General features: G+C 58.7%; 2 protein-coding genes across 2 annotated transcripts; one reads left to right on the forward strand and one right to left on the reverse strand.

The window, feature by feature from the left end:
* The first annotated feature begins 4,804 nt into the window (after positions 1-4,804).
* On the forward strand, positions 4,805-12,627 carry AGXT (alanine--glyoxylate aminotransferase). The gene is made up of 11 exons (XM_053598073.1): positions 4,805-5,143; positions 5,255-5,447; positions 6,644-6,708; positions 7,295-7,395; positions 8,039-8,109; positions 8,287-8,371; positions 9,175-9,270; positions 9,969-10,038; positions 11,203-11,298; positions 11,585-11,713; positions 12,230-12,627. Exons 1-11 carry the CDS (start codon positions 4,910-4,912, stop codon positions 12,335-12,337), a joined length of 1,248 nt encoding a protein of 415 aa, XP_053454048.1. The 5' UTR covers positions 4,805-4,909; the 3' UTR covers positions 12,338-12,627.
* Positions 12,628-16,819: 4,192 nt separating this feature from the next.
* On the reverse strand, positions 16,820-25,423 carry MAB21L4 (mab-21 like 4). Its single transcript, XM_053598237.1, has 6 exons — positions 25,329-25,423; positions 24,067-24,763; positions 20,714-20,939; positions 19,083-19,236; positions 18,072-18,428; positions 16,820-17,303 (listed from the first exon to the last, which is right to left on the reverse strand). The coding sequence occupies exons 2-6, from the start codon at positions 24,578-24,580 to the stop codon at positions 17,211-17,213; spliced, it is 1,344 nt and encodes a 447-aa protein (XP_053454212.1). The 5' UTR covers positions 24,581-24,763; positions 25,329-25,423; the 3' UTR covers positions 16,820-17,210.
* Positions 25,424-26,479: the final 1,056 nt, after the last annotated feature.

Raw genomic sequence — 26,479 nt, forward strand, 5'->3', positions numbered from 1 at the left:
TGGGGCTACACCTCTTGAAAAGCTTCCTTATCAGCAATTTGCCCTGGCATAGGGAGTGGAGGTTTCCCCGAGCTGGCAGGGGCCAGGGAGGTGGGGCTATGATTCAGGGATTGAAGTGGCAGGTATCGACGTCCTCCTGCGTCACCACAGCCCTTGACATTCCAGTGCTCATCCCTGCTTTACCAAGAGGGACACTGAGTCTGGTCATCATTGTGGCCCATTAGTCATTCATTGTGACTGCAAAGGCCGCACACACAGCTGGGCTCAGGTGTGCAGAGGGGAGCACTGCTGCTGAATTTCTCCACTTTTTTTTTTTTTTTTTGTAGAGACAGAGTCTCACTATACCGCCCTCGGGTAGATGCCGTGGCGTCACACGGCTCATAGCAACCTCCAGCTCTTGGGCTTACGCGATTCTCTTGCCTCAGCCTCCCGAGCAGGTAGGACTACAGGCGCCGGCCACAACACCCGGCTATTTTTTTTGTTGCAGTTTGGCCGGGACTGGGTTTGAACCCGCCACCCTTGGCATATGGGGCCAGCGCCCTACTCACTGAGCCACAGGCGCCGCCCTACTGCTGAATTTCTCAATACCATTATCATTCCTGTGATGGATCATGTGAGCCAGTGTGTGTCTGCTTGCCTCTGACAACTGCCCTGAGACCCCTGGGTCAGGACTTCACAGATAAGAGGCCAGGTGCTGTCCTACCTACATCCGGCCAGACTCCTAGCACGGCAGCGGCTGGCTGGCCCTCCATGTTGGTGTGGGTGTGCACACATAGGCCTTTCACACCTATGGGGTTCAGTAGATGATATCACAGCTTGTGACAATCGTCCAGGCACACCAAAACTCATACCTGGGACACAATTTCCCATGAGCAGGTAGCTTCTCAGTAGGACAAGGCCCACATGACTCTCACCCAGTGGAGACTAACCCCTGCACTTCGGATCATGGCCTAGAGGGGTATCTTGGGTGAGACACCCCCCAGGCTCCACAGCCCCAGGGGTTCCTCCCACTGTAGTTGTTTAGGCCACAGCCCTTTTCCCTGAGACCTGGCTGGGTTCTAGATGTCATGACACTCCGAGTCCACTAAGGGTCTGGGATGGCGCATTGCAGAGACCCCAGCAGATCCCAGCAAGCACCAGCAGCCAGCAGGAGTGGAGAGAGGCCCTGTATGACTAGCTAACGCACGGTTGTCTGCCTGGGACACCCAGGGGTTCGCCTGCCTTAGTGAGACACCCACCAGACCCACAGACCAAAGTAATTGTTTTCATTGTTTTTTATAAGTTATGACAAAACAAGTTATGTTTTAGAAAGAGATTCAATTCATGGTCTGGCATGGCAGGTAACAGCCAACTGGTTCTTTTTTTTTTTTTTTGAGACAGAGTCTTTCTTTGTCGCCCTTGGCAGAGTGCCATGGCATCACAGATCACAGCAACCTCAAACTATTGGGCTTAAGCAATTCTCTTGCCTCAGCCTCCCAAGTAGCTGGGACTACAGGCACCCGCCACAACACTAGGATATTTTTTAGAGATGGGGTCTTGCTCTGGCTCAGGCTGTGAGAAGCCCTGGCCCTTCTTGAACCTGTGAGCTCAGGCAATCCACCTGCCTTGGCCTCCCGCGTGTTAGGATTACAGACGTGAGCCATCATGCCCGGCCCAGCCAGCTGTTTCTACCAGGGACTCCATCGAGAGAACTAAGACATGCCTGGGTCCACCTCACAGGAGGGCAAGGTAGGGTGTCCCCCAGGTCTTGACCTGGCCCCCATGGCTGCTGGCCCAGCCTATCCCAGGGCCTGGAATTGGCAAGCGAGATGAACCTCCTGGCCCTCTCAGCTCCCATTTTTATACAGCCACATGGCGCTGCTCCCCTGGCAGGTGCAAACACCAGCCTTGGCATGAAGACCCGGTCTGCCTGGCCTACCTGGTTAGGTGGCCTTATCTTCAGGACTCCAAGGAAACAGAGTTCCAGCCCTGTGTTTGCTACGTCAATAACTCAGAAGCTCCCAATAGGCTTTCTGCCTGAGGAAACACCCTCCCTCCAAACTGGCAGTTGCGACAGCTCCCCTTCGAGTTACAGTGACACGAGAGGAGAGAACACCTTCCAGTGCTAGAACCACACGCTCACACCTGGCTTTCCGAGGCTATGCCCGCCCTCCAGAGCCTCAGTTAACGCTGTTCCCAGGCCTACTGTGCCCTCCCACAGGACATACAGGGCACGCAGAGCTGCACGAAGGGGGTCTTGCCCAGGGGATAGAGGTGGTAAACAGATAGTGTGACTCATGTGGCACATGGCCTTATGGCATCAATGATACAGGACAATCAGGATGGCTCCCTGGGGTCTGAGAGGGAGCTGAACAAAAATGGAACAAGCATTTCAGGGAGCAGGAACAGCACAGGCAAAAGCATAGGCAGTGCTTGGGGTAGAGCAGGAGATGAGCTAGAGATGCCCCAAAGAGCTCTGGGAGCCCTGGGATTCCAGCATGGAAGTGGCACTGCTCCCCCGGTGGAGGGTGGGCCTCAAATGGGAAGGGCAGGGGTCTCTGGGAGGAAGCCAGGCTCAAGGGCTGCAGGCAAGGAGGCCAGAGCAGGCGCTGAGCCCAGGCTAGGTGCTGTGGCTGGAGGAGTGTGGGCTCCCTGCTCACAGCACATAGATGGTCCCCAAGGTGAGTGTGTCACCTGACCTTGGTGGCATCGCCAAGGTCTGAGATCACCTCAGAGCAGAGAAGGGGCTCACCAGGGCTGGGCAGGGCTTTGGGCCAGGCTGACACTATATTGTGACTCCAAAAGCCCACAGCACACAGATGGCACCAGGCTCCCAACCCCAGGCCTGGGGCCTGGCAGGCCGGAGCCACTGGCTCTCTCTGGGTCTGTGCCAGCCGTCTTCACACAGGCCATCAGTCCTCTCTCCCTGGCAGGGCCACCCAGGTCCCCCACAGGGTAGACTCAGGCTCTCCATTCTCCACAGTTCCCCAGGCGCCCCAATGTACCCTCTCCTGGGGCCCCTGGGCACTCTCGTTCCCCTGGGTTCTGGGTCCCTTTCCCCTGGCACTTCTAGGGCTCCAAGTGCTGTCACAGACCTACCCCACACCCACCCATCCAGGTACAGAGGAGGTCCTGGCCCTGAAGACTCAGCTAGGAGAAAAGGCAGGGGAGGGAACCAGCTTCCCCAGGCTGGGGAGGTCTTGGCAGGCCTGCCTAGACTGGACTGGACCCCATTGTGATCAGTTTCCCAGGGCCTAGGACTTGTGATGCTCTCTGCCCTGCACATGCTGAGGGGACCACGAGGTCTGTTCCACCAAGTGTGCCTGGACGCACAGAGGAAGTACAACTGGGGTGGGTGGAGAGGGGGCCAGTGCAGGGAGGAGTCGGGGATGGGGAAGGCAGCCATCAGATGGACCCGGCTGTGCTGGTGCTCAGGCCACGACTGCCCAACCTGGCTAAAACCTGTGGGGGCCCCAGTCCCCCAAGAAGCCTGACAAGCTCCATCAATGAGTACTCTGTGGAGCTGTGGAGAGAGTCCCCACTGGAGAGGATCGGGGCTCTGGACCCTGGCAGGAGGGCGCTGCTCCCCGGCTGCTGTAAGGCTTCTGCTGCTTTTGGGGATGTGAGAAGCCCTGGCCCTTCCTTGGTTACTAAAGCTCGGGGTTGCCCCTTCAGAGGAGGGTCAGCTCTCAAACAGAAGACAGGAGGTCCTGTCAAGCTGGGCTGCTTGAGAACTGTTAAGAAATAATTGTACTGCCAGGGGCACCTGGGCTTCAGAGGGCAGAGGGGCTGCCACCTCCACTGGGAGGGTTGCTGGGAAGAGCAGGGCCCTACTGGGTTGGGGGCAAACACAGCCTTTCTTACTTCTTAGGACACTAATGGCTTCACTAGGCCACTCCACAGCTCGATCTGGCCCCTTTCTTTCTGGGAGCCTTGAGTTTAAGTTATGACACCTGCTTGTCCACACAGCAGCCAACGCCCCATTGGTTATACAGGTGTGAACGCCAAGCCTCAAGGCCCTCCACATAGAAAGAAGGAACTACTTTCCAAAAGACAGGAAATGGGTTTGGCACCTGTAGCTCAGCAGCTAAAGCACCAGCCACATACACCGGAGACGGGGCTTTGAATCCAGCCCTGGCCAACTACAACCAAAAAATAGCCAGGCACTGTGCACCTGTAGTCCCAGCTACTTGGGAGGCTGAGGCAAGAGAATTGCTTAAGCCCAAGAGTGTGAGGTTACTGTGAGCTGTGATGCCACCGCACTCTACTGAGGGTGATGTAGTGAGACTCTGTTTCAAAATAAAAACAAAAGACAGAAAATGAACATGCCCTCAGTGTATGTGTAAGAGTGATCACGTGAGTGTGTAATAACATGTGCAGTGTGAGTGTGAGCACATGTGTAGTGTGTGAATGATCACATGAGTGTGAGTGATCACGTGAGTCTGTGAGAGACATGTGTGGTGTGAGTGTGTGAGTGTCTGTGCTAAATTGAGCCTTCCTGTCAGCAAACTGCAGTCCCTCGGCCAGAGCTGGCCACCACCTGTTTGCCGAAAATGAGGTTTTTCGGGACACAGCCACCCCCATGGTGCTGCTCTCAGAGTTGAATGGCTGCAACTCAGTGGCCGGTAGAGCTGAGATACTCGCTCTATGACCCTGACCCTTTAAGGAAAACATCCAGACCCCGGCTATGCAGCTGGGCTGGGCTGGGTGTGGGGCCTGGGAGGGGAGCAGGGCGGGGGTTGGGGGGAGGCTGGGGGCAGGATAGCTGCCAGGACCACCCCTGCCTGAGGGTTCAACACCCCTGCTATCTGGCCCTGACCTGCAGGAAAAGCACCGATAAAAGGGCTCAAGAAGAACAGCAAAAGGTACAGGGCGTAGCAGGAGCCATCGACCGGTCCCTACCTCCACTGCAGCGCAAGCCAACTGGGAAATGCTGCGGCGCACTCTGGCCACTAACAGTGCGGCCCTGGCGCCCCGAGTGGCAGCCTGGGTGCGGACCATGGCCTCCCACCAGCTGCTGGTAGAACCCCCCCAGGCCCTGCTCAAGCCGCTGTGTGTCCCCAGCCGGCTGCTGCTGGGGCCTGGCCCCTCCAACATGGGCCCTCGCGTCCTGGCGGCCGGGGGGCTGCAGATGATCGGGCACATGCACAAGGAGATGTTCCAGGTAGGCCCTGTGGCTGGTCGCATGCTAGTGGGGGGAGGGCAGTCCTGGAGCTGACCCCTCATGCAGGGCAGGGCAGGGAGTGGGGTCTAACCTGTTTGCCCTCCGCCCCAGATAATGGACGAGATCAAGCAAGGCATCCAGTACGTGTTTCAGACCCAGAACCCCCTCACCCTGGCCATCAGTGGCTCGGGACACTGTGCCCTGGAGGCCGCCCTGTTCAATCTCCTGGAGCCAGGTGACTCCTTCCTGGTCGGAGTCAATGGCATGTGGGGACAGCGAGCTGTGGACATTGGGGAGCGCATCGGTAAGGGGTCTAGCTCCGTCCTTCCTGAGACCTCTGTGCCAAGCTGGGCCTCCCTGCTACACAAAGCCTGGCGGCTCCCTCTACCCACACGCGCTGGCTCCCGTCAACTCCCACTAGCTTGCTGCCTCCTCCATGCAAGGGTCAGGGCTCTCTTGGGCCTGGACCCTGACAGGCCTGGACACAGCATCTGTCTGGATCCCCCAGTCCCCCGGATTTAGGGAGAGCTGTCACTAGAGCATAGGGGAGACAGTATGGTAGGGAAGTCCTGGTGAGAGTTAAGACCCGAGGCACCAGCTGCTCTCTGGGTTCCCCGGACATTAGCCCTGCTCTGTGGCAGCGTGGGATTTTAGAACTAAACTTGTCCCAATCTCAGAAACAGCCTTCCTTCTGGGGCCTTGGGGGATCCACAGAACACGGAGGTGTGGACAGAGTTTCCATCTCCAGAGTAAAGCTCTCTAAAAGAGACAGAAGTCGGAACCACTGTGTGCACAGAGTTTAATGATTGACGGTGGGAACATTTGCCTGGTTAGTTCAGCAGTGGCTGAGCTGGTTAATGGACAACCCCAACGGTCTAAGAGGGTCCTGACCCTCAGTCCACACACTGTTTTCCAAGTGACCCAGGGTGGGGCAGAGGCCAGGACCTCAAGTGGACACTGGGTACACAGGCTCAGGTGACCAGGTGTGTGACCTGGTCTCTGCCCCTGATGACACAGCCTTGCCCTCAGTCCCTCCCTGTCTGCAGCTGTCATCCATCCTCCGTCCTTCCTTCAGTCGTGTGTTCTGTGCACCTGCCTACGGCCAGGAGTGGCCCCCAGGGACTCCTCACATACACTGCTGGGGGCTCGTACAAACACTGGCTGGTGCCGAGTCTGCCTCAGAACTGGGGTGGCCTCCACCCTGTTAGGCCCAGAGAAGGCAGCCTAAGGAAGGGACCTTTGATCTGAGTCCAGAGCTGCCCTCATCTGTAGACCCTCCCTGCCCCAAGCCTCAATTCCAACAGCCCAGGGACCAGGATGGCACTGACCCTACTCAAAAAGCCACCTTCACTGGACATTCCCACCCTTCTCTTCAGGCCTGTGGCCCAGGTGCCAGCATGTCTGGGGACCAGCCTTTGCAGGGCCCACCTGCCCAGTGCAGCTACAGGTCCCCAACACTGGCCCTTGCAGCCACTCACGGCCACTTCACCCTACCTCCAGGAGCCCGCGTGCACTCGATGACCAAGGACCCTGGAGGCCACTACACACTGCAGGACGTGGAGGAGGTATGGGTGGGCACACTGGCCTAGGATGGTGTTTAGGGGCCTGCCGGCAGGCCAGGACCACAACCAGATGCTGGGCCTGTGTCTGGCCCTCAGCCTGTCCTAGCATGAGGTGATCAGTCACAGAGAAATAGTCCAGTCCCTGGGACCAGGTGGACAGCTTCTGTCTGAGAGGGAAACTGAGTCAGGAGCCCAGTCCCGTGGGCTACTGGGCAGAGAGAAGAGGCTGGGTCTGGGCCCTGGGGTCACAGATGCAGGATATGTCCATGACACTCAGGGTGCCAGCCCCTCCCTATCGGGCAAAGTCAGGTCCAACCTGCCAGACCATGGGGCCTCAGCAGACCTTGCAATGGCCTTCGTGAGGGTGTGGGGGCAGGAGGCCGGGGTCTCTCCTTCCACCCTGAGCCAAAGTCCTCTATTAAACTAGGTGCCCCTAGTCCCTTGCCCTGCACACGCTGACTGGGAGGGTTGAGACACTGTCCACAGGAGGCTGTGTTTGTGAGCCCTGGCCCTGTGAGACCAGCAGAAGTCCACCTGGGAGGGCTGGCTGATCCCACAGCTCTGCCACAGCCACTATTGCTCCCACCAGGCTCTGGCCCAGCACAAGCCTGTGCTGCTGTTCTTGACTCATGGGGAGTCATCCACTGGAGTGCTGCAGCCCCTCGATGGCTTCGGGGACCTCTGCCACAGGTGAGCCTACCCTCCCACAGGGAAGCCTATCCCCACAGGTAAGCCTGTCCCCCCATAAGTGAGCCTGTCCCCCACAGGTGAGCCTGCCCTCCCACAGGTGAGCCTGTTCCCCCCATAAGTGAGCCTGCCCCCCCATAAGTGAGCCTGTCCCCACACATAATCCATGTTGACATCAACAGGATCCAAAGTGTCCTCTTCCAAGGCTAGTGTGACATACTTCTGCCTTTTTATTACTAGGAAAGCTGGAGGTAGACAAGACAAAACTTTCAGTACTGCTGCCCAGGCAATTTCTGGGCTCTGGACTTCTGGCCACCAGCAGGGCCCAGCTGGGCTTAGCAGCTCTTGGCAGAGGGAGGCACAGGCCTGACGGCCACCCTAATCCCTGAAGCCAATACACTGACCCTCATGCACACCTGCCCTGTGGCTATCTGTGGCTCTGACACTTGGTGCCAGAGAGAGGCAGAGCTGTGGGTCCTGGGACCTTGACAGAGTGGGGGGAAGGTAACACTGGGAGGTGGATGCACCTGCTTCCTTGCTGGCCTCAGGCTCTTGTGGCCCCCTCCTTGCCCCATCTGGGCTAGGGCCTAGGACCTCTGGGGCCCCTCCTGCATCCCTGCTGCCCTCTGCCCCTCTCCTCCTCCAGGTACAAGTGCCTGCTCCTGGTGGACTCAGTGGCATCCCTGGGCGGGGCTCCTCTCTACATGGACCAGCAAGGTAAGAGCGACCCAACAGCCCAGCGAGGCCCTGGCAACCTCCCCAGGCACCATGTGTCCCTAACAGAGTCTGAGCCCAGCAGCTGTAGGTGGGATGGGCTGGGCAGGCACCCCTACTGCAGGATCCCACCTGGGGTGGGGCTCCCTGGACTGAGTGTGCCCCGTACCCTGGCCACAGGCATCGATGTTTTATATTCTGGCGCCCAGAAGGTCCTGAACGCCCCTCCAGGCACCTCCCCCATCTCCTTCAGTGAGAAGGCCAAGTGAGTGACCCGAGGCCCTGGCCCTGATGCAGGTTGCACAAAAAGAGCCAGGTGGCCCCAAGGAGGGAGGGGCTGGGGCTATGGGCAGGGGTGGGGAACAGCCCCACCCACCCCGCCCGCCCATTCCATCCAGCTGTAAACAGATGGCTGGTGGTACCGTCTACTAGAACACAGAGGATTTGGGGGTGAGCCTGTAATTCTATGTTAGACACAGGAAGTTTGAGAAGCAGGTTGGACCAAACGGGAGGACTGGGGAAGCCGCTGGATCTGAGTCTGAAGCCTGAGGAGAGGCCCAGGCTGGAGTTATGGAGAACAGATGTACTGAAAGTTCCCAGCAGGCCAGTCCCCTGGGCCTAGGGACAGAGAGAGCCTCAGGCCTCTTAGGGTACGGGGTAGAGACTGCAGGAAGGTGAAAGGGCAGGGAGACAGGAAGGCAGGAGGGAGGGTGGGTCCCCAGCCTTGGAAAGCAGTGAGCCAGTGCTGGGTCCAGCCGAGAGCCCCTTTGGTCACACACCCCAGCTTCACAGCTAAAGCCTCCAGGGTGCAGCAAGTCTCCAGGAGAGGTGAGGCCTCAACCCTAGGCCCTGAGCCTCAGTTTCTCTCTGTCATTTTGGTGGGGTGGAGTCTGACACAGCAAACCATCCTGTCTTTAAGTTCATGTCAGCCTTTGGGTGATCTGAGAATGAGGCTGGCTGACCCTGTGGGAGATCCTGGGGTAGAGGGAGACCCATAGAGTATAGGGAGTCACCTGGGATAACCCCGCATGCTGCAGGGCCAGGCTCAGGTGGGCCCTTCCTTCCCAGGAACAAGGTCTATGCTCGGAAGACAAAGCCCTTCTCCTTCTACCTGGACCTCAAGTGGTTGGCCAACATCTGGGGCTGTGACGACAAGCCCAGGATGTGAGTGCGGGCTGGGACAGGGCTGACACTCTCTCAACACCTGGGGCCCTGAGCTCCTCTTCATGCTCCCACACCCTAGCTAGAAGCCAGGATTCACCTGTGCCAGGCCATGAAATGCCCCCACCTGGAGGTCCCCCTTCATCACTTGGCCTAGAGGCCAGGCCCAGCGGCACAGCCCCCACTGGCTCCTGCACAAGCCCTGTCCTCCCCAGAAACCCAGCATACCCTCAGCCACTGGGACCTGGTCCTGCCTCAACTTCCTGTCCCTGGGCCTTAGTATTATCCCTCCCTCAAAGACAAGGCTGAGCCAGGGGCTCCGTGGGGCTACCTTGGCCATAAACGCAAGTCCCCTTAGGTTACACGTGGGGCCAAGGCACCAGGAGTTGTGCCCTAGCCCAGTGGCACAAAGAGCCCAGTAACTGCTTGTCAGGGACACTGGAGCCTCGAGGACCATGGTGGGAGGTGACAGTACAAGTCTCTGTCTTATCAGCCTCCCATTTTGTGCTGGCCAGAGCCCCTGCCCAGGACTTGCCCTCCCCAGGACTTGCCCTCCCCAGCAGAACTAGCCTAGACAGGATTTCTGGAGGAGGTAGCTAGCCCATCCTGTCCTCAATGAGCCTGTGCTGATGGGGACAGCCAGCCAGCTCCTGCCCCACCCACCCCAGGGATACTAAATCAAGCCTGGTCCTATCTTCCAGGTACCATCACACAACCCCTGTCATCAGCCTGTACAGCCTGAGAGAGAGCCTGGCCCTCATAGCAGAACAGGTGCACGGGAGAGGGAGTGGAGAGCAGCGGCCAGCCCCCTGGAGCCTCCATGCTGAGGCTGGCTTGTTTCTCAGGCTGCCCTTCCAAGATCCCTCAAACCCCTTCAGGGGAGTGAGACAGGAGGGTCCTACGACAACGAGTAGCCCGGGAAGTTGGTTTGCCAACCACCCTGGCGGTTGAGAGGGAAAGTCCATGGTGTCCAGAGAGAGTGGAAGGGACTGGCTGGGTGTGCTCAGAGCTGGCTGAGCAGGCAGGGAGAACAGGGCCCCACGAACAGATGTGCTGCAGGGAGTGGTGGGGGCAGGTGTGGGCTCTCCTGGACCCCTCGGGTGAGGTCCAGTGCAGTGCACAGGAGGTGCTGCAAGAGGGGAGATTCCTGGAGGGGCGGTCACCAGCCTGTGAGGCCATGTGGGTGGGACATGGTCCTTGACATAAAGTGTCCTGTCCTGTCCTGCGGGCTCCAGCAATTCCCAGGGCAGGGCAGGGTCCTGGCAGGGGCAGCTGGCTGTGGCGGGGGGGGGGGCGGTTTCCCCCAGTGCAAAGTGCACGTGCTCAGCACACAGGACTGTAAACAGAAGGCAGCGACGTCCACTCTGATCTGGGTTCTGATGTCCCTGAGGGCCCACTGCCAGCCGCCAGCCCAGAGGCCAGGAAGATCCCCCTGAGGGGGCCCCAGGACCCTGGTGGGATGTGGACTGTGAGAAGATTCAGGGCAATCAGGAGCTGTGCTCAGAGTGGAGAGCAGCTGCTGCTCAGGGTGACAGCCTGGGTGACCGTGGGAACAGTAGCTGGATAGTGGCAGGACCACTAGCCCTAAGAGGCCCAGGGTTGGAAAGACCACCCTTCACCTGCCCAGTGCTAAGGCAGGAGCAGTTTTGGGGAGGGTGCCAGGGTGGGTGGGAGCCGACCTGAGAGGATGGAGGGCCTGGGTTCTGATGCCACAATCCTGGTTCTGATCTGCCCAGCCAGGGTGGCCCGCAGCCCCCTCCTCCATCCAGCAGGTGCTCTCACTGCCTCTCCTCAGGCCAACCAGGGCCCCAAACTAGGGGTTACCAGGGCTCCCCACATCCACGCCTGCGGAGCCAGTTTCTCCCTCATTTACCACAGATGGGCTCTCCCTGCCAGCCCCCATCAGTGCCCACCCAGGCCCTCTCTCCCCTGCAGGGCCTGGAGAACAGCTGGCAGCAGCACCGGGAAGCCACAGCCTATCTGCACGGCCGGCTACAGGGACTGGGGCTGCAGCTCTTTGTGAGGGACTCGGTGAGAGGGCCCTCACCCCGAGGGGAAGCCCGCACCCAGGGGGAAGGCTGTGCACCGGGGGGGAGGCTCTGCACCCACAGGGAGCCCATGCACCCAGGGGGGAGGCCCTGCACCCACAGGGCCAGGAGCCCAAGATCTCCCTGTCCCCCTCCCACCCCTTCTCTGAAGCCTCCTTTGGAGCCCCAGGCTAGGGCAGCTCAGGCTGGGGAGGGAACCTGGGCCAAGAGCCATCCCAAGGGCTCCTGCAGGGCATCTGGCCCCATGCTGAGCTGGACCCCTCCTGCAGGCACTCCGGCTGCCCACGGTCACCACTGTGGCCGTTCCTGCTGGCTATGACTGGAGAGACATTGTTAACTACATCATGGACCACTTCAACATCGAGATCACGGGTGGCCTCGGGCCCTCAGTGGGGAAGGTAAGAGAGACCCCTACAAGAGCAGGGCAGCCCGCCCACACCTTCCACAGATGCTCACCACTCCCACATTGTGCACGACAATGCCCCATGTCCAGGACAGCAGGGACATCTAGAAAGGGGCACCGCTCTCCTGGGGGATGGGAACTATATACTCTGGTGTCCTGCTTCCCCCACAGCTATGTGAGAACACTGGGATCAGCCTTTACAGCTCCACTCAGAATCTCCTTCTGGCTAGAAACCCCACACCTGGGTCAGCTGTGCTAAGTAATTGTCACTGGCCACTCTAGACTCTCTCTGCAAGCTCCATGGGTCAGACGGGGACAGCCAGCTCCACTAGGGTCTACAGAAACCTCCCTGTCCCCATGTGACCTAGATGAGGCTCTTGGGTCCCCTCATGTATGCTGGGTGGGTGATCCCCACAAGAGCTGAGCCCACCCTGGCTCTGGCTAGCCCTCAGTCAGGACCAGGTGGGCCCCTGTTAGAAGCTGACATTTGCACCTGGCCTGTGCCCTGCAGGTGCTGCGGATCGGCCTGCTAGGCTGCAATGCCACCCGGGAGAGTGTGGACCGTGTGATCAAGGCCCTGAGGGAGGCCCTACAGCGCTGCCCTAAGAAGAAGCTATGACCACCCACTGGCCCATGCCCATCCAGCGGGACTCAGGAGGACCCAGCAGCAAATAGATCTTCCTGATCAGTGGTGCTGGGTATAGGAAAGCTATGGGGCCAGCCAAGGTCAGGTGGCAGGGACAGAACCTTGGCGGCGCCCTTTGGCCCAGGCAGCCCTTCTCCCTCCAAGTGGGTCCTACTGGAAACAGGTCCACTGGCTCAGAACCCCTGCTGCTCTCTACATGAACTGCAGGTCTCACTGGCCACTGGCCTTCTGGGTACATTCAATAAAGAGTGACTGGTAGTCTCTCCTTGCTGTGTGGAGTGGCCTGTGCATCTGACATCTGACAGGGAACACCTGCCCCCTGTACTACCCTGTTGTGCATACCTGGGGGGCAGACCTCGTCCCAGGAGGCTACAAGGCAGATCCTCTTTTGGGGTCTCCCTCGGGGTGGGGGATGCTGTCACCACACCCTGGCTCCAGATGTCACACCTTTCCAAAGCATCCTCACACAGTCCCCATGGCTGATTGTCCCTGAAGCCCTCAAACGCGCAGCTAAGCCTACCCTGAGCCACACTCCTGACTGCTTAGTTTCCTTAATTCCTGGGAAGGGCCTGACCAGCACCCCCATACCCCTAGAGCCTCCCCGGGCAGCCCCGGCCACTCTGCCTTTCCAGGTCCTCCCCGGCTTGAGAAGCCCCAGGAGGAAGGTTGAGGAACCCGGTGTTGAGTGAGGGCTGACCTGGCTCTGTCCTCCTCATTCAGCCAGCACGGTGGCATGTGCTGGGACAGGGCCCTGAGTAGGCCTTTGTGGTCATGCTGATGGGGCCACACAGACCCTAACCTCACAGCTGTGACCAGCATAGGACCCAGAGGGGCTGGAGCCCAGAATGCAGAGTGGGGAACACCACTTAGCAAGGAGGCTGGAAAGTCTGGGAACTGGAACATGTGGTCTGAGACTTTGGTCTTTGTCCAGAAAGCAGCCCAAAAGCAGATACTGAGACCAGAATTCAAGTCCAAGCAGCTTATTTGGGAGGTGACCCCAGAATCCAAATACTGGGGGGTGGGTATTTCTAAATATTTTATTGTTCTTTATTTCCAATTTATATCTTTGGAGGTCAGAGACCACACTGCACATGGTAATTCTTTTGTAAATTGCTGGCCGTAGCCCTTGTGACCATCCCATGGTCACTTGGGTGTCTTCTGCCCTTGTCAGCTGGAGGTCAGTCAGCGGGTGGTTATGTTGCTCGAGTCTTCCGCGTACTCACTGCTCGTGGTGGCTGCTGTTTCTATCGAGCATTGGCAAGGGGGTGTTCAAATCTCCAAGTAAGAGTGTGATTTTGTCTGTTTCTCTTTTTAACTCTGTCCATTTGTCTTCATGAATTTTGAAGGTCTATTGTTAAGATTGTTATATCTCCTTAAGGAAGAGAGGTTTTTTCCTACCATTGTGAAATAGTCCACTTTACCTCTGGTAATATTCTTTGTCTTAAAGTCTATGCTTCCTTTCCTGGGGCCACTCAACTCTCTACACAATGTGTGAACAATTTATATTTCTTGATGCTCTACCCACCAGGAGGATTTTTACACCACTGTCTCCTAATAACCTCAAGATGGGAAAGTCCATTTTGCTTTGCACCCGCAGAGCAAGGCATTGTATCCATGAGCCAGACTAGGGTTTTCTTGTTTCGTTGGCTGATCCTCGGGAACCCTCTCAGGGCCATGCATGTGCAGTGAGGGAGAGGCGTGGGTGTCCCATACATGAGGATGGCTCAGCCACTGTCCATGTAGCTGGCTTGCTTCCTCCTCCCCTGTTTGGCCTAACTTTGCATGGACCAGGTCCACGTACAGCAGCTTGCTGCTGCCTCACCACTGCTATCCCCAAACGTATGACCCTACAACCCTCAGCTCATGGTGAGCAGCTCAGCCACACAGTTTACTTGGTGTCCACTGGCCAGGGGCTTCTTCTGTATGGGGGCCCAGTATCATTCCACATGCTGCTTTCTGGGCAGCGCCTGTAACTCAGTGTGTAGAGTGCCGGCCACCTACAACGAGGCTGGCGGGTTCTAACCCAGCCAGGGCCAGCTTAAACAACAATGGCAAAATAACCCAACAACAACAACAAATACCCAGGTGTTATGGTGGGTGCCTGTAGTCCCAGCTACTTGGGAGGCTGACGCAAAACAATCGCTTAAGCCCAAGAGTTTGAGGTTGCTGAGAGCTGTGACACTACAGCACTCTACCAAGGGCGACAACTTAAGTCTCAAAACAAAAACAAAAAAACAAATGCTGCTTTCTGAACAGTGGCTAGTTCTCTGCTACAAAACTTCAGCTCCCATGTTGGGGCTTGCCCAAGATGCCCCTTTTTACTGTGGGTGCCACCAGCTCCATGGTGGTGTCCAGTCTCCTCCTGAGAAGCCCACTGTGCTGCTCCTGGCTCAGAGCTGATAGCCTTCTGAGTCGCCTAGTAAGTGGACATCCCTCAGTGAAGTGCATGCCGCCTCCAAACCCCAGTCAGGCCCACCAAGCACAGGACTGCTTCTCGTGGTAGGGTAGGGCAGGGTACAAAATCTCCTCCTTTCCATTAGGAGCAATGTCTGGGCACAGTGCAGACTACTGGGCCTCTAAATTCTCTACCTATGAGTCAGCCCCTGGGACTCTGTGAGGTCTGTCTCCCATCCTTTGGAAGGAACCCATCACTGGGAGCCTGTGACAGCTCCAAGGTCTGAGTAGTGCAGTGTCATCAGCATAGACAACGTCCAGAGGACGAGGGCCCATCAGGCCCACATTGCATCTCAGAGCCAGGGCGTGAACGCCAGCCTGGGCCAGACCATGAGCACATACTGCTGTCTCTCCCCAGTGAATGCAGACTATTTCTGCTCCCCCCACCTCAATGGCTGTTGGAAAGAATGTGTCCCCCAGACCAGAGTCCATCTAGCAAATTCCAGAGGTCCTGCCATCCTGTTCTACTGAAGACAGAACATTTAGTGCAGTACCAGGACTTGCAGGCTACAACCTGGTTAGATTTATGAATTCAGCTATCTTCCACCATAATCTGTCTTGTTTTTGCTGGTGCCATGCTGGTGAGTTAAAGTCTTTGTAGCTGCCAATAAATTCTGTTATTGCACCCAGGGTATGGTGTGTCTGGCTGCAGGCAAGCTGGGTTATGCTGGCTATGGAAGTGGGAATGGTTTCAAAATCTTCCTCTTGGCCTTTCCTGCTTCTACAGCTCCTACCTCCCCTAAGTACCACCACTCTGATCGGTGCTCAGACACCAAGGAAATGACCACACAGTGGGCCCTGGACCTTCTGGATCCATTACAAATCAGATTTGGACCAAGATTCTATATTCTGCACACAACTGCTGTAATGAGGGAGGCGTGATGGCATTTTGTGTTCCCTTCGCTGGTGTCAGCTCAGGCCAGGATGGGAACAGATGCTTTGTCTGAGGGGTGTCCATTGAAAACAGATGACCCTAGGAGATGCCTTGTGGGAAGAGCAAATTGACCAGAGGGGCTCCCATAAAAGAACAGATGATATGTTAAGGTATCCCCGGGGACTGAACAGATGCTCCGTCTTCTATACAGGGTCTCCAAGGACCGGGCAACAGAAAGAAGTAGCAAAACCACAAAGTAAAGATATGATCAAGGCACAAAAGAAGGTCTTTGGAGCATGTGCGCAGTGGAGGCAGCAGTGTCCCTAAATAAACTACCCTCCTTAACACAGTATAGGTCACGTGCGCCAGGGCCGTGACATTTACAAACGCCATGGCAACCTCCCCCCCTCTGAAATTGCCTTGCAAGGATAAAAAAGGGGAGGGTTCCCAATCATGAAAATTCCCATCCATTTTCAAGAAAAATCATGACTATTCCAACCCAGCTTAACATAAAATTCGGGAATCAGCATGAAAGAAAAAATCTTGTTAAACTCAAGGTCTCCTCCGCTCTCGAGGGCTGACCACTCCTTCTCTGGAATGTTCTATCCTTCAGTAAACTTTGGCACTTTGCCTGCCTGCACCTGCCTGCTCTGCTCATTTATTCCACCAACTCGGTACCAGTAACATTTTTACTACTGGGAACCAAGAACCAGGGGACTTGGGGACCTGACAGAAAGTGGACAGCAGTAATGTCCACTGGCCTGGCCCAGGGGGTCGCTGGGCTGCAAGCAAGCAGAGGGATGACAAGAGGAGGTGAGGTGGGGACAAGTGGTGAGGACAGAGAGGGATGCCATCAGGTACCAGGAGAGGTCCCGTCACATCAGATGGGGCACTGACGGGGGAGCAGGTGGGACGGGTCCCGGCAGGTGGCTCATAGGCTTGTGGGTGCAACTTCTGTTTCCACTATAAACTAGGATGTGGGGACGCCTGCAGGAGGGGGACATTTTCAGAGAGATGGGAAGGCTTGACATTGTCCCCCTGTACATGAGCTTCTTCTACTTCTGTGTTTTTAGGGGAAATATTTTCCACCATGGATATACAAAAAGCAGAGGGAACTGTCTCTGTGTGTATATCCAGCCAATTCATTTATTTAAGACCAAATATAGAGTCTTTCATCACCAAGGAGTGGTGTAAGTGTGAGTGTGGGCATGGACCACCCCTCTGGCCGCGGGTCTCTTGTAGAAAGGCGGCTCTCCTGACCACGTCACACAGATGGACCCACGTGAAGCACACAAAGGGCTGCACCCTCACCCTGGCCCTCAGGCTGCGGTGGGAGGCCTGGCCGGGCCAGCACTTCTAGGCTCTCCAAGGCTGTCTCCCCGGCAGTCTCAGGGTGTCCTGGGGGATGAAGCTCCTCTGCCCCTACCTCCAGGAGAAGCCCAGTCCCTTTCTAAATGGCCAGGAAGCTCCCGTGGTACAGCACAGAGAGGCTGTGAGGCTGCGACCCCACGGCCCAGCTCAGCTCTGTTCGCCAACCAGAGTCCTGGTCTTCCGGAAGATGCTCTCCATGGCAGAGATCCGGTCCTTGTCCTGGATGTTGAAGACCTGGAACTACAGGTGCGGCAGGAGCAGAAGGTTGCAGACACAGCCGGAGCCGGTCACAGGCATCCCAGGGCAAGAACACGCATGGAACAACTCACCCTCCCTGCCCCACCAACCTCACTGCCTCAGGGTATCTGCCTGGCCAGTCACCCTGGCATCCTCCCCCTACCTGGGCTTCCTCACACACAGGTTTCCCAAGCACAGAGGAGGCCCCACTAGGTACTGGCTTAACACTGACTGTGCACCCCCTCCTATCCCACCCAGCCCCACAGGACAGAGCAGGGCCTCTCTCCCTAGCCTGCAGACTTGGAGCCTCATTCTTAAGTGGTGGGTGGGGAGGTGACCCCAGGAGGCTATCAGCATCTCAGCAGGCAGTGGTTTGCTAGAAAAGGACAGGAGAAGCAACACACAGCCACAGGGCCCTGTTGCCACGATGACAAAGGAGAGGGTGGCTGAGAAATGACAGGTGTGCCAGAGGTGGGGAAGGGCCAACTCAAGCCAGCAGAACCTGGAGGCTCTAGGAGGGGCAGCTGGCAGAGCAGCACATGGGAGGATGCAAGAACCACGGGGCCCAGGGGTAAGGCAGGAGCCTGTCCCCATGAGACCCAAGAAGGGCCACCCCCTTCCATGAGGAGCAGAGTCCCAGGATGGGCAGAGGTGTGGGGCACCTGAGACTGGCTGCCTGACCCCCGGAGAGCAGCCCTGGCCCGCCTGGCCCCAGGCAACCCATGTGGACACTTGGCTTGAGCTCCTGGCCCCACCAGGCTCCACACCCACCTTGTCCAGCAGAACGTCAAAGTAGGCAGTGGCCCAGTAGGCGGGGTCGCTGGCAGGCAGCTGCAGGAGCGCCTTGATCCCCGTGCTGATGCGTGGGGGAGGGCTAGGGCCCAGGTGGGTGGCGTGGATGCGCAGGAACGCCTCAGGCTGACTGGCAAAGCCCTCCATGCGCTGGTAGATGGTGCTGAGGTCCAGGCTGCCACCCTGCAGCAAGTTGTGCTCAGGATAGAGGAAGTGGGGCAGATTCCTGGTAGCCAGGCAGCTGAGCAGCACGACCAGCACACGGTACACAGCGCCCTGCAGCTCCGCCCAGTCCTCAGGCGCCGGGAACAGTACGCAGGCCCACAGCAGCGCCGTCTGGGGGACAGCAGGGTCAGCCTTCCCGCTCTCCCTCCCACACCTGCCACCCCCACCCTGCCCCCAGCCACCGTCTCCCCTTCTAGTGGGCAGGGGCTGGGTCGGAGCCCCTGGTCCCTGCCTCTTCTTTGCCCTTGGCATGTGAGGTTACAATCCCTGGAAGGGCACCGTTCTGCCAGGGCATCACAGCAGCCAGGGAGCAGCAGGGGCTGGCTCTACTCAGAGGGGGCATTCCAGCCAGGTAAGGCTCACAGACACCAGGGAGGACAGCTGGAGTCTCTCAAGGCAGACACTCACTGAGTGGAGACACTGGCACTGGGAAGACCAACCCCAAAGTCCTACCAAACAGGTGCCCAGGGCTGGGAACCCCACCAAGGCCAAGGCTAGTGGTTTGCTAGAAAAGGACAGGAGAAGCAATTCCTGCAAGTAGCAAGTATTGCCTGACATGCACAGTGGCCTACAGCCATGTCCTGCCAGACGCCCCTGTGAGGTGCGGCCTTGCTTCCTCGAGACCTGGACAGACCTGAGAATCTCCCCAACCACTCAGGGTTGGCACAGGGACAAGCCTGGGCATCCCTGCCCTCAGCCTCAGGTCACGGATGTGGGCCAGCGGGTCAGGGCGGGCCTGGGCTGCCACTAAGCCCTCCCCCATACCTTCAGGTGATCGAAGGTCAGGCCCGCACTGTGGCCACCCTCTCGCCAATTCTCATGGTTCACCCGGTCGAGTATGGAGAGGCTGTCCAGGCGGTGGCCTCGGAGGGAGCCCAGTGCACTGAGCAGCCTGGTGAGCAGGTAGTCCGTGGAGGTCCTGGAACCCACAGACACCCCGTCAGCCCCAGCTGCTGTTGCCTGCCTGATGTCAGAAGTTCCTGGGCCCAGGAGGGCTGGGTCATGGCAGAGGTTGTGCCATGCTATATCCTGTCTGGTGGGACCAGCCTGGCCCTGCACACACCTCAGGAGCTGCACTCACTGGCTATTCAGTTTCTACAGAAACCCCACCATCACCAGCCCAGAACATAGAGGAACATAGAGAGCCCTAAGGAAAGGGGTTGTAGCAGCCCCACTTGGTCCCAGGGCAGGTGTCAGTGCAGCCCTCCCAGGGTGTGTCAGCTCCCCACGACCCATTTGGGCATCCTGAGCCAGACTCTGGGGGTAGGCGCAGGACAGGACAGAATCTCTGCCCCTGTGCCCCACCGTGCCTGTGGCTCAGGGCACTGCACACCAGAGGCACTCACTACATGCTTGCTGAACAGAGTGAAGGGGTGGACACCTCCATGGGCCCCCCTCTTTGCAGAGCCTCACTCCTGAGCAGTCATATTCCCAATCCCCCCCCCCACCACCGCCTTCCATGTAGGGGACAGGCCTCAGAAAAGCCATTTTCCCATTCCCTTGCCAAAAATGACGGCTCAGCTCAGGCCCTGCCCTTCCCTGGCAGGCAGGCATTGGTTCAGTTTGTCACAGCCCCTGCCCTGTGCCAAGGAGTTAGCTGGGACGCAGGGGCTGGGCTGAGGCTCCCTGGTGCTCCACAGAGCCCTTCCTTAAGCAGGACCCTCCAGACAGCATATGAATGACTTGCTGGACAAGTGCCAACCACACATACGCTCAACTGTCCCAGGGGCATCCCTCAGGCACGTGGGCTGGCGGTGCAAGTCACCCAGCCAGCTCGTGACAACCTGGCCTGCGAGATGCTGTGTCAGCCGTGTCAGCTCTGGGCAGTCTCAGGCCCCAGGGCTCGGTTTGGGTCTCAGGTGCTCAGCCTCCCCCAAGCCCCTCCTTCTTCCCTCTCCCAGACACTGAGCTCACAGTCTGCTATGGACAGAGGCCGAGGGACCCAAAGGGGTTGACAAAACTCCAGGTCTGGTATGGGGGGTGAAGGGGCATCTGTCGCTAACCACCTGGGGTGGGAGCACCTTGGGTGGAGGCACAGTAATCTGAGGAGTGCAGCCCCTGGATGACAGTTGCCAGCAAGCCACAGTGGTAGCCAGCTTCCCCAGACCCAGAACCCACTGGGTGGGGCCCCTCTTGGCTGCTGTCCCCCCAAAGAAGTCAGCAGCCAGGTGCCTGGGACTCCAGTGCAAACTCCAACACATCCAGTCTCCCAGACACAGCCTGGGGGAGGACACACCTCCCCCCAGCAGCTCTGACAGCTGGCTGGACCCCCGGGCTCCTGGAAGGCCCCCAGTAACCTCAGCAGGACACAGATAGCCATGGGGCCCGCCCTCCTGCCTGGGGCTGGGGAGCACAAAGCCCATAGCCCCTTTTTGCCTATCCCCAGACGTGTTTACCTCCAGTGGCTGGCGCTTGCTGGCACCAAGTTCACCCCTTGGCTAATGATCCTTGTCAAGCTGCCCTCGGGGAATCCGGGTGTCAGCTGGGCCCCCTCCAGGGTAGGCAGCCTCTGCTTCCTCCTCACCACGGGCACAACATTGAAGCGGATGGTCCTCCAGCCACTGGACACCAACAGGGCCAGGTGGAGCTGCTCCTCCCTCAGGCTGGCCGCATTTAGTGAACCTGCAATGGCCCAAGGTCATGCTGGCTCCCTCTTCAGTCCCAACCCAGCCTCGAGGGGCACTCCCCGTCCCTCTCGCTTCCTACTTGGTCCTTGCCTCTTCATCACTTCTCACTTGCAGCCCCCTCTGTCCGCCCTCTGTGGGCTGCAGCTCCCCCACTGGGACACCTGTGTCCATCCTGACCCTCAGCCACCCATCAAAGCCCTTCATCTACACTATAGTCAGCATTGGCCTGGAGGCCTCAGGCTATGGTTTCTCTGTGCCCCACACCCTTTGGCCCAGCTTGCTGACCACACCTCCCCAGGCCTTCCCCATATTGCCTGGTGCTGAGGCCCCCCTGATGTTCCCCCGGAGACTGCGCTCACCCCCCACGACTATCCAGCCTCTCTACTGGTGGCAGAAGCCAGCTGGGGCCAGGAGGGATCCCACCCCAGGGCCAGAGAGGGCCAGGCTATGGACCACGCTATGGCTGGACCTCTGTAATCAGAACCTGCTCCTCTTATTCCTTGGAAGCCTCTCAAAGGCTCCCAAATCACAGGAAGCCCCATAGGGTATTACCCTAGGGTCGCACATTGCTCTCCACTCAGGCCCCACCCAGCCTAGCCCAGAGTCACTTGCTTGAGGTGGAGCCCAAATGGCCCAGGAGGGGACGTTCAGGCTGGTGGAGCTGTGGCCCAGGGCCCCCCACCTCCCTAAGCTGTGCCAGCCCTGCAGAGAGAGGGCAGCAGCCTAGGAACAAAGCAAGTCAGCTGCCTCCCGGGCCAGTGGTCACCAGCACCTCGCCCTGCCTAGCACTGGCCGCATGAGCAGCAGTTTCCCTCTCCTCCCCCACCAGCCTTGCCCAGCCAGGCGGAGCAGGTGTCACCAGCTGGGCCATGGAGCGGTGGCTGGGGTGGGTGCAGGGGTGGCTGCTCCCTTCCAAGCTGCCATTGCACAAACAATATGTCCGACCAACAGTGGACAAGGGGATGCAGCTGTGCGATCCACGCTGAGCATGCAGGTTAGAGGTCAGGGTAGCAGACCCGCTATGAGGAGGGTCCAGAAAGCACATCGGCATGTCCCCCACTCGCCCCTTAGAGAAAGGTCTCCACGTGAGCATGGGGGCTGTATCCCCACTGTCCCCCAGCCCAGGACAAGGAGTCTGGCACCGCTGTGCCAGCGGGTGTGCACCCCCCATCTTCTGCAGGTCAGCTCTGGGCCACCTCCCATGACCCACCCCGGGACAGTCCAGAACCTGCCACCTGGACCACTCCATTCCCACGTGGGCCTCATTCCCTTCCATAAGAGGGGGGTTGGGCCCCTCTCCCGCAGCATTTGAGGTGCCCATCCAAGGCCCACATGCTTGGTCACACATGCTGTTCATGCAGTGGCAGTTTAGAAGGCAGCCAGCCACACCCGCACGGGTCCCAGCCACCACTTCACAGCCCCAGCTGGTCACACCAGTTCCCAGGGTTTCGGCAGCCTAAACCCTGTCACGCGGGTTCCCTTTTAAGGTAAGTGTCAGGAAACAATGTCTGGAATTTCCCTGCACACCTAGCACAGAAGCCCAGTGGGGTGGCAGGAAGGGGTCTCCTTGCAGCTTAGATTGGACCTGAATGACCCCTGAAGGCCTGGCAGAGCCTCCTGCCCACCCTAATAGGTGGGTCTAAATCCCAGGTGGGAGGGACGCTTGTAAGTGACAGGGCCAGGTGGGAATGGCCATGTTAGGTCAGGCAAGAAGACAGAAGCAGTCTTCCCAGCCACCTGTGGTAATTAGAAGGCTCAGAAGATGACCAGGTAAGGTGCTGTGGGGCCAGAGGGCAGGGTGAGGGCTGACCGTGGGAGGCCGGGAGCCAGACACCAGATGACAGGCTGTGGCTGCCAAGAGGTCAGATTGGTCACTTGCCCCCAGACACCAGGTAGGTCTGGGGAGGGGCTGGGGATGTGGAACATGTTGGAAGCATTTCCAGGGGCCTGAAAACTTTCTGGGTCTCCCACTGCCACTTACAGCCTGGAGGCCCAGCTGTGTGCTTTGCTGGCCCTCCCTTCCCAGTGTCCGTGGGAAGCAAAAGGGAAAGGGAAGTCCCACCAGTGCGTGTGGCTGAGGTCCTGCTGCCCTTAGGAGGTACCCAACCTGGATGTGCAGCCAGACATGAGCAGGGCACTGCCCCTTGTCAGGTGAGTTGACCTCCCCACCTGCCAATGTAAGGGTCAGTCAAATACCAGGGAGGTGATTTGGGGCAACAAATCCCCGTGATTCACATGTGACATGCCTGTCCCCTCCCAAGGGAAGCAGGACAGTCTATTTGGTCCCTAGTTCCCTGCCAGGAAAAACTGAGGTCTCTCCCTGACCCCCAGGATGGACTCTGTCACTTAGCCCCCATCCTGGCCCCTGCACAAGCTGTCCCAGGCTCCCAGCACCCCCTCAGCAAACAGCTCTGTGGAACAGAGCCCTGTGTCCAGCCCCGAGTCCAGCCCTGCAGGCGCCTTGTCCCCCCCAGCTCAGATGTGACCCTGGTGGCAACAACAAGACCCCACAGACTGAGGCCAGACCATGGGCTCAAGCAAAGTGACAGCCTCAGAGCCCCATCTAGGGCCCAAAACACCAGTTCGTAACTCAGCCATAAATTGATGGAGACAGGAGCACACTTGCACCTACAATCCCATGGTGCACCCACACTTGTGCACACTACACCTCTCCCACCCTGCACAGTGTAGCCAGACTCTGGAAGTGGGGGTGGCTGTGAGGACCATTATGCTGGGCTGACAACAACAGAGCCAATGCCCAGAACCTGCTGGGGACCCTCAGCAGGCAAGTCAACAAGAAAAAAGCACCCTGGTCATAACACCCTTGAAAATGTCACCACCAATGTCTCCAGGCAAACACTGCATGACAGGAAAGACATGCCCCGTCCTCTTAGCAGTGTGGGGGCAAGGAGGGCCTCAGAGTAATGACCCCAACTCATGTGACCCCGACATGCACACTGACAACACACACGCACACATGCAGGGATCACACCCGTGACTCTTATACACGCTTGCCCATGCAATGGGTAGGTCACCTCTGCTAGCACATGATCACTCTGCAGCGCACATGCGCAGTGATCACTCACGTTCACGCAGACCCACGTGGGGCTTGTGCCCACTACCTGGTGTGATGAGGCTGTGGTGCTTGCAGTGGACGATGGCCGCCACCAGTAAGTCCTTGAGGACGTGCAAGACCTTGCTGGGCTCTATGTGGCCCAGGCACTGGGTGCTGCCCTCTGAGGAGGTGCTGAAGACATCATCAGTGGTCCAGCGCTCTAGGCCAGCCCCTTCCCTGAGGATGCCCAGGCGGCAGGACGCAGGGCCGTCCCCTGGCTCCGTGGGCCCTGGCTCCTCAAGCAGGAGAGCTTCGGCATCCACCCCCAGGGGCACCTCTATGTCCAGCGGGTCCTCCGAGGAGCGCAAAGCGAACTGGAAGGCCTCTAGGTCATGGGAGTAGTCCACTACGAAGCGGGGGTCCAGGGTGTGAACGCGCTCCAGCACCGTGAGAAGCACATTCTCTGCTCGCTGGTAGTCCTGGGCTCGGGGTGCCTCCCGTGACTTGATGGCCTGCAGGTAGTGGTGCCACTGGGACACCTGTGCGGCTGGGGCTGGCGCAGGGGCAGAGGGGGCAGGCATGGTGGCCGCAGGCAAGGGCCAAGGCCCTGAGATCACTCTGCAGCCGGCTGAATGAACAGGCAAGAGGAGGAGGCACCTGCCCAGGTGAGGACCAGGTCTAGGGTGGGGCTCCAGCTCCCTGAAGAGCAGAGTTCCAGAGCGAGGGCACAGCCAGCAGGTTAAATAGCTGAGCGGGGCCAAGGCCTTTGAAGTGGGTGTGAGTCAGTCACTGGCAATCAGGAATGTCCCAGGGCAGGCAGCCCAGTTCCCACCCCCTGTCCTCCCATCAGAACACCTCCCTCATCTCAGGCCCAAGACACAGACCCTCATAGTCAGGCTGAGGTATTCCTGAAGAAGCATCACTCAGGACCTGGCACTCTGGCCTGTGCTGTCCCTGGAAGGCAGTGTCCCTGCTCCTCCTCCTCCTCTTATCCCTATAGCCAAACTGGGCTTCCCTGCCCAGCTTCCCCACCAGGCTGCAAGGGACATGAGGCACCCCATGCTTCAGGTAAGGAAGGCAAGGCATGTGGTGACCAGCCCAGCTCTGCACCTTCTCCAAGACAGGCCAGCCCAGAACTAGGGCTGCATCTCCTGACATTCCCCTCAGACACCTGTGCTGGGCTTAAGGGCAGGTGCCTCAAACCAGGCACAGGCCATAGCCCAGTTGTGAATCCTGACTCTGCCCTGGCCATGTGCCCACAGGGCCCAGGACCCCTGTCTGCCCACCCCTCCCCACTCGTTCTGCAGCATCCGGGGAGCCAGCACCCACCTGGCCAGGCAGTTGGAACTTCCCTAGTTCTCGAGAAGTAGTCTCTGTGGCTTCGCCTGGCCTGCTGGAAAGCCCCACCCTGCCAGCCCCTTCGGCACCTGCCAGGCTCCTGGGCTCCCACCTGCTCCACCCACTCTACCCGCCCCTTGCTCAGGGTGGAGCAAGTCCCAACTAGCAGTCAGGGAACTGCCCCACCAACCCTTGGCCCTGCCTCTGCCTCCCATGGCAGTGTCTGCAAACAGTGAACGTGGAGACAGCCCCACACCAGCATCCTGGATACACGGCCCCTGCAGTCCCTTTGTGGCCATGGCTGCAGACCCTGGGCCCTCCAGGCAGAGCTGGCACCCTAGGAGGGCTGAGTTGGGGCAGCAGCAACTCACTGCCTGGTGTTGGGAAACCCTTCTGTGGGCTGGTGAACAGGTGTCTGCTCCCATGCTTCCCAGGATGGGAAGCTCACCACCTCACAAGATAGCAAAAGAGAGATTTCTCTCCTGCAACCTGGCCCAGTGCAGTCCTGTCCTCTGGGGTTTCCCCTCCCCCAGGGCAGCTTTTCAGGTCTGAGGACCCATTCGCCCTTGGCAGCTCACATCCCAAGTTTGTCAGCTGTGTCTCCCAGGAACCTCTCATGTTCTCCCACATTCACCCAGGAGGGTTCCAGGATCTTTGAGCCATGAAGAAGGCTCAAGCAAGCTGCCTCCTCCAGCATCTGCCCCCCAGTGCCATGGGGCTGGGGGCCTTGCCCTGGGGGCAGCCCTTTGTCAAGCACCCCACCCTCCTGCCACCTGGAAGCGCTCCTCCCCAGCCCTGATCCACTCCCTCACTGGTGGTGTTGCCACAAGCCCCTTGGTGCACCCTCTCCCAACCCTTGTGCCTGGGCCAGGCTCCCCTCAGCATCTCTCCAGCACCTCAAACTCACCAAGTTCCACAGGCATCTCTAACCTCCCACCCAAAGCAGAGCTCCCACTCAGCTGCCTGTGCCCATTTAGACCCATCTGTCCCTCCCTGCAAACCCCCCATGGCCGTGCCTCTCTGCCCCCTTCTAGCACACGTGCCACCTCTCTGGCCTGAGGCACCCCCACTTCCTGCCTGACTTGGACTCCACACGAATCTCCATGGGGCTGGAGGCCACGCCACACCTCAGCTTCAACCTC

The sequence above is a fragment of the Nycticebus coucang genome, chromosome 7, assembly GCF_027406575.1.
Source record: "Nycticebus coucang isolate mNycCou1 chromosome 7, mNycCou1.pri, whole genome shotgun sequence".
In the NCBI taxonomy this organism is placed as follows: Eukaryota; Metazoa; Chordata; class Mammalia; order Primates; family Lorisidae; genus Nycticebus; species Nycticebus coucang.

Excerpts from the sequence above, each read along its gene's own strand:
- AGXT (XM_053598073.1), top strand. The coding sequence starts at position 4,910 with ATGCTGCGGCGCACTCTGGCCACTAACAGTGCGGCCCTGGCGCCCCGA. Across the intron at positions 6,709-7,294 it reads CACTGCAGGACGTGGAGGAG|GCTCTGGCCCAGCACAAGCC; the intron begins GTATGGGTGGGC and ends TGCTCCCACCAG. Across the intron at positions 8,110-8,286 it reads TCTCTACATGGACCAGCAAG|GCATCGATGTTTTATATTCT; the intron begins GTAAGAGCGACC and ends CCCTGGCCACAG.
- MAB21L4 (XM_053598237.1), bottom strand. The coding sequence starts at position 24,580 with ATGCCTGCCCCCTCTGCCCCTGCGCCAGCCCCAGCCGCACAGGTGTCC. Across the intron at positions 19,237-20,713 it reads GCAAGCGCCAGCCACTGGAG|GACCTCCACGGACTACCTGC; the intron begins GTAAACACGTCT and ends TGTGGGTTCCAG. Across the intron at positions 17,304-18,071 it reads TTGACGTTCTGCTGGACAAG|TTCCAGGTCTTCAACATCCA; the intron begins GTGGGTGTGGAG and ends CCGCACCTGTAG.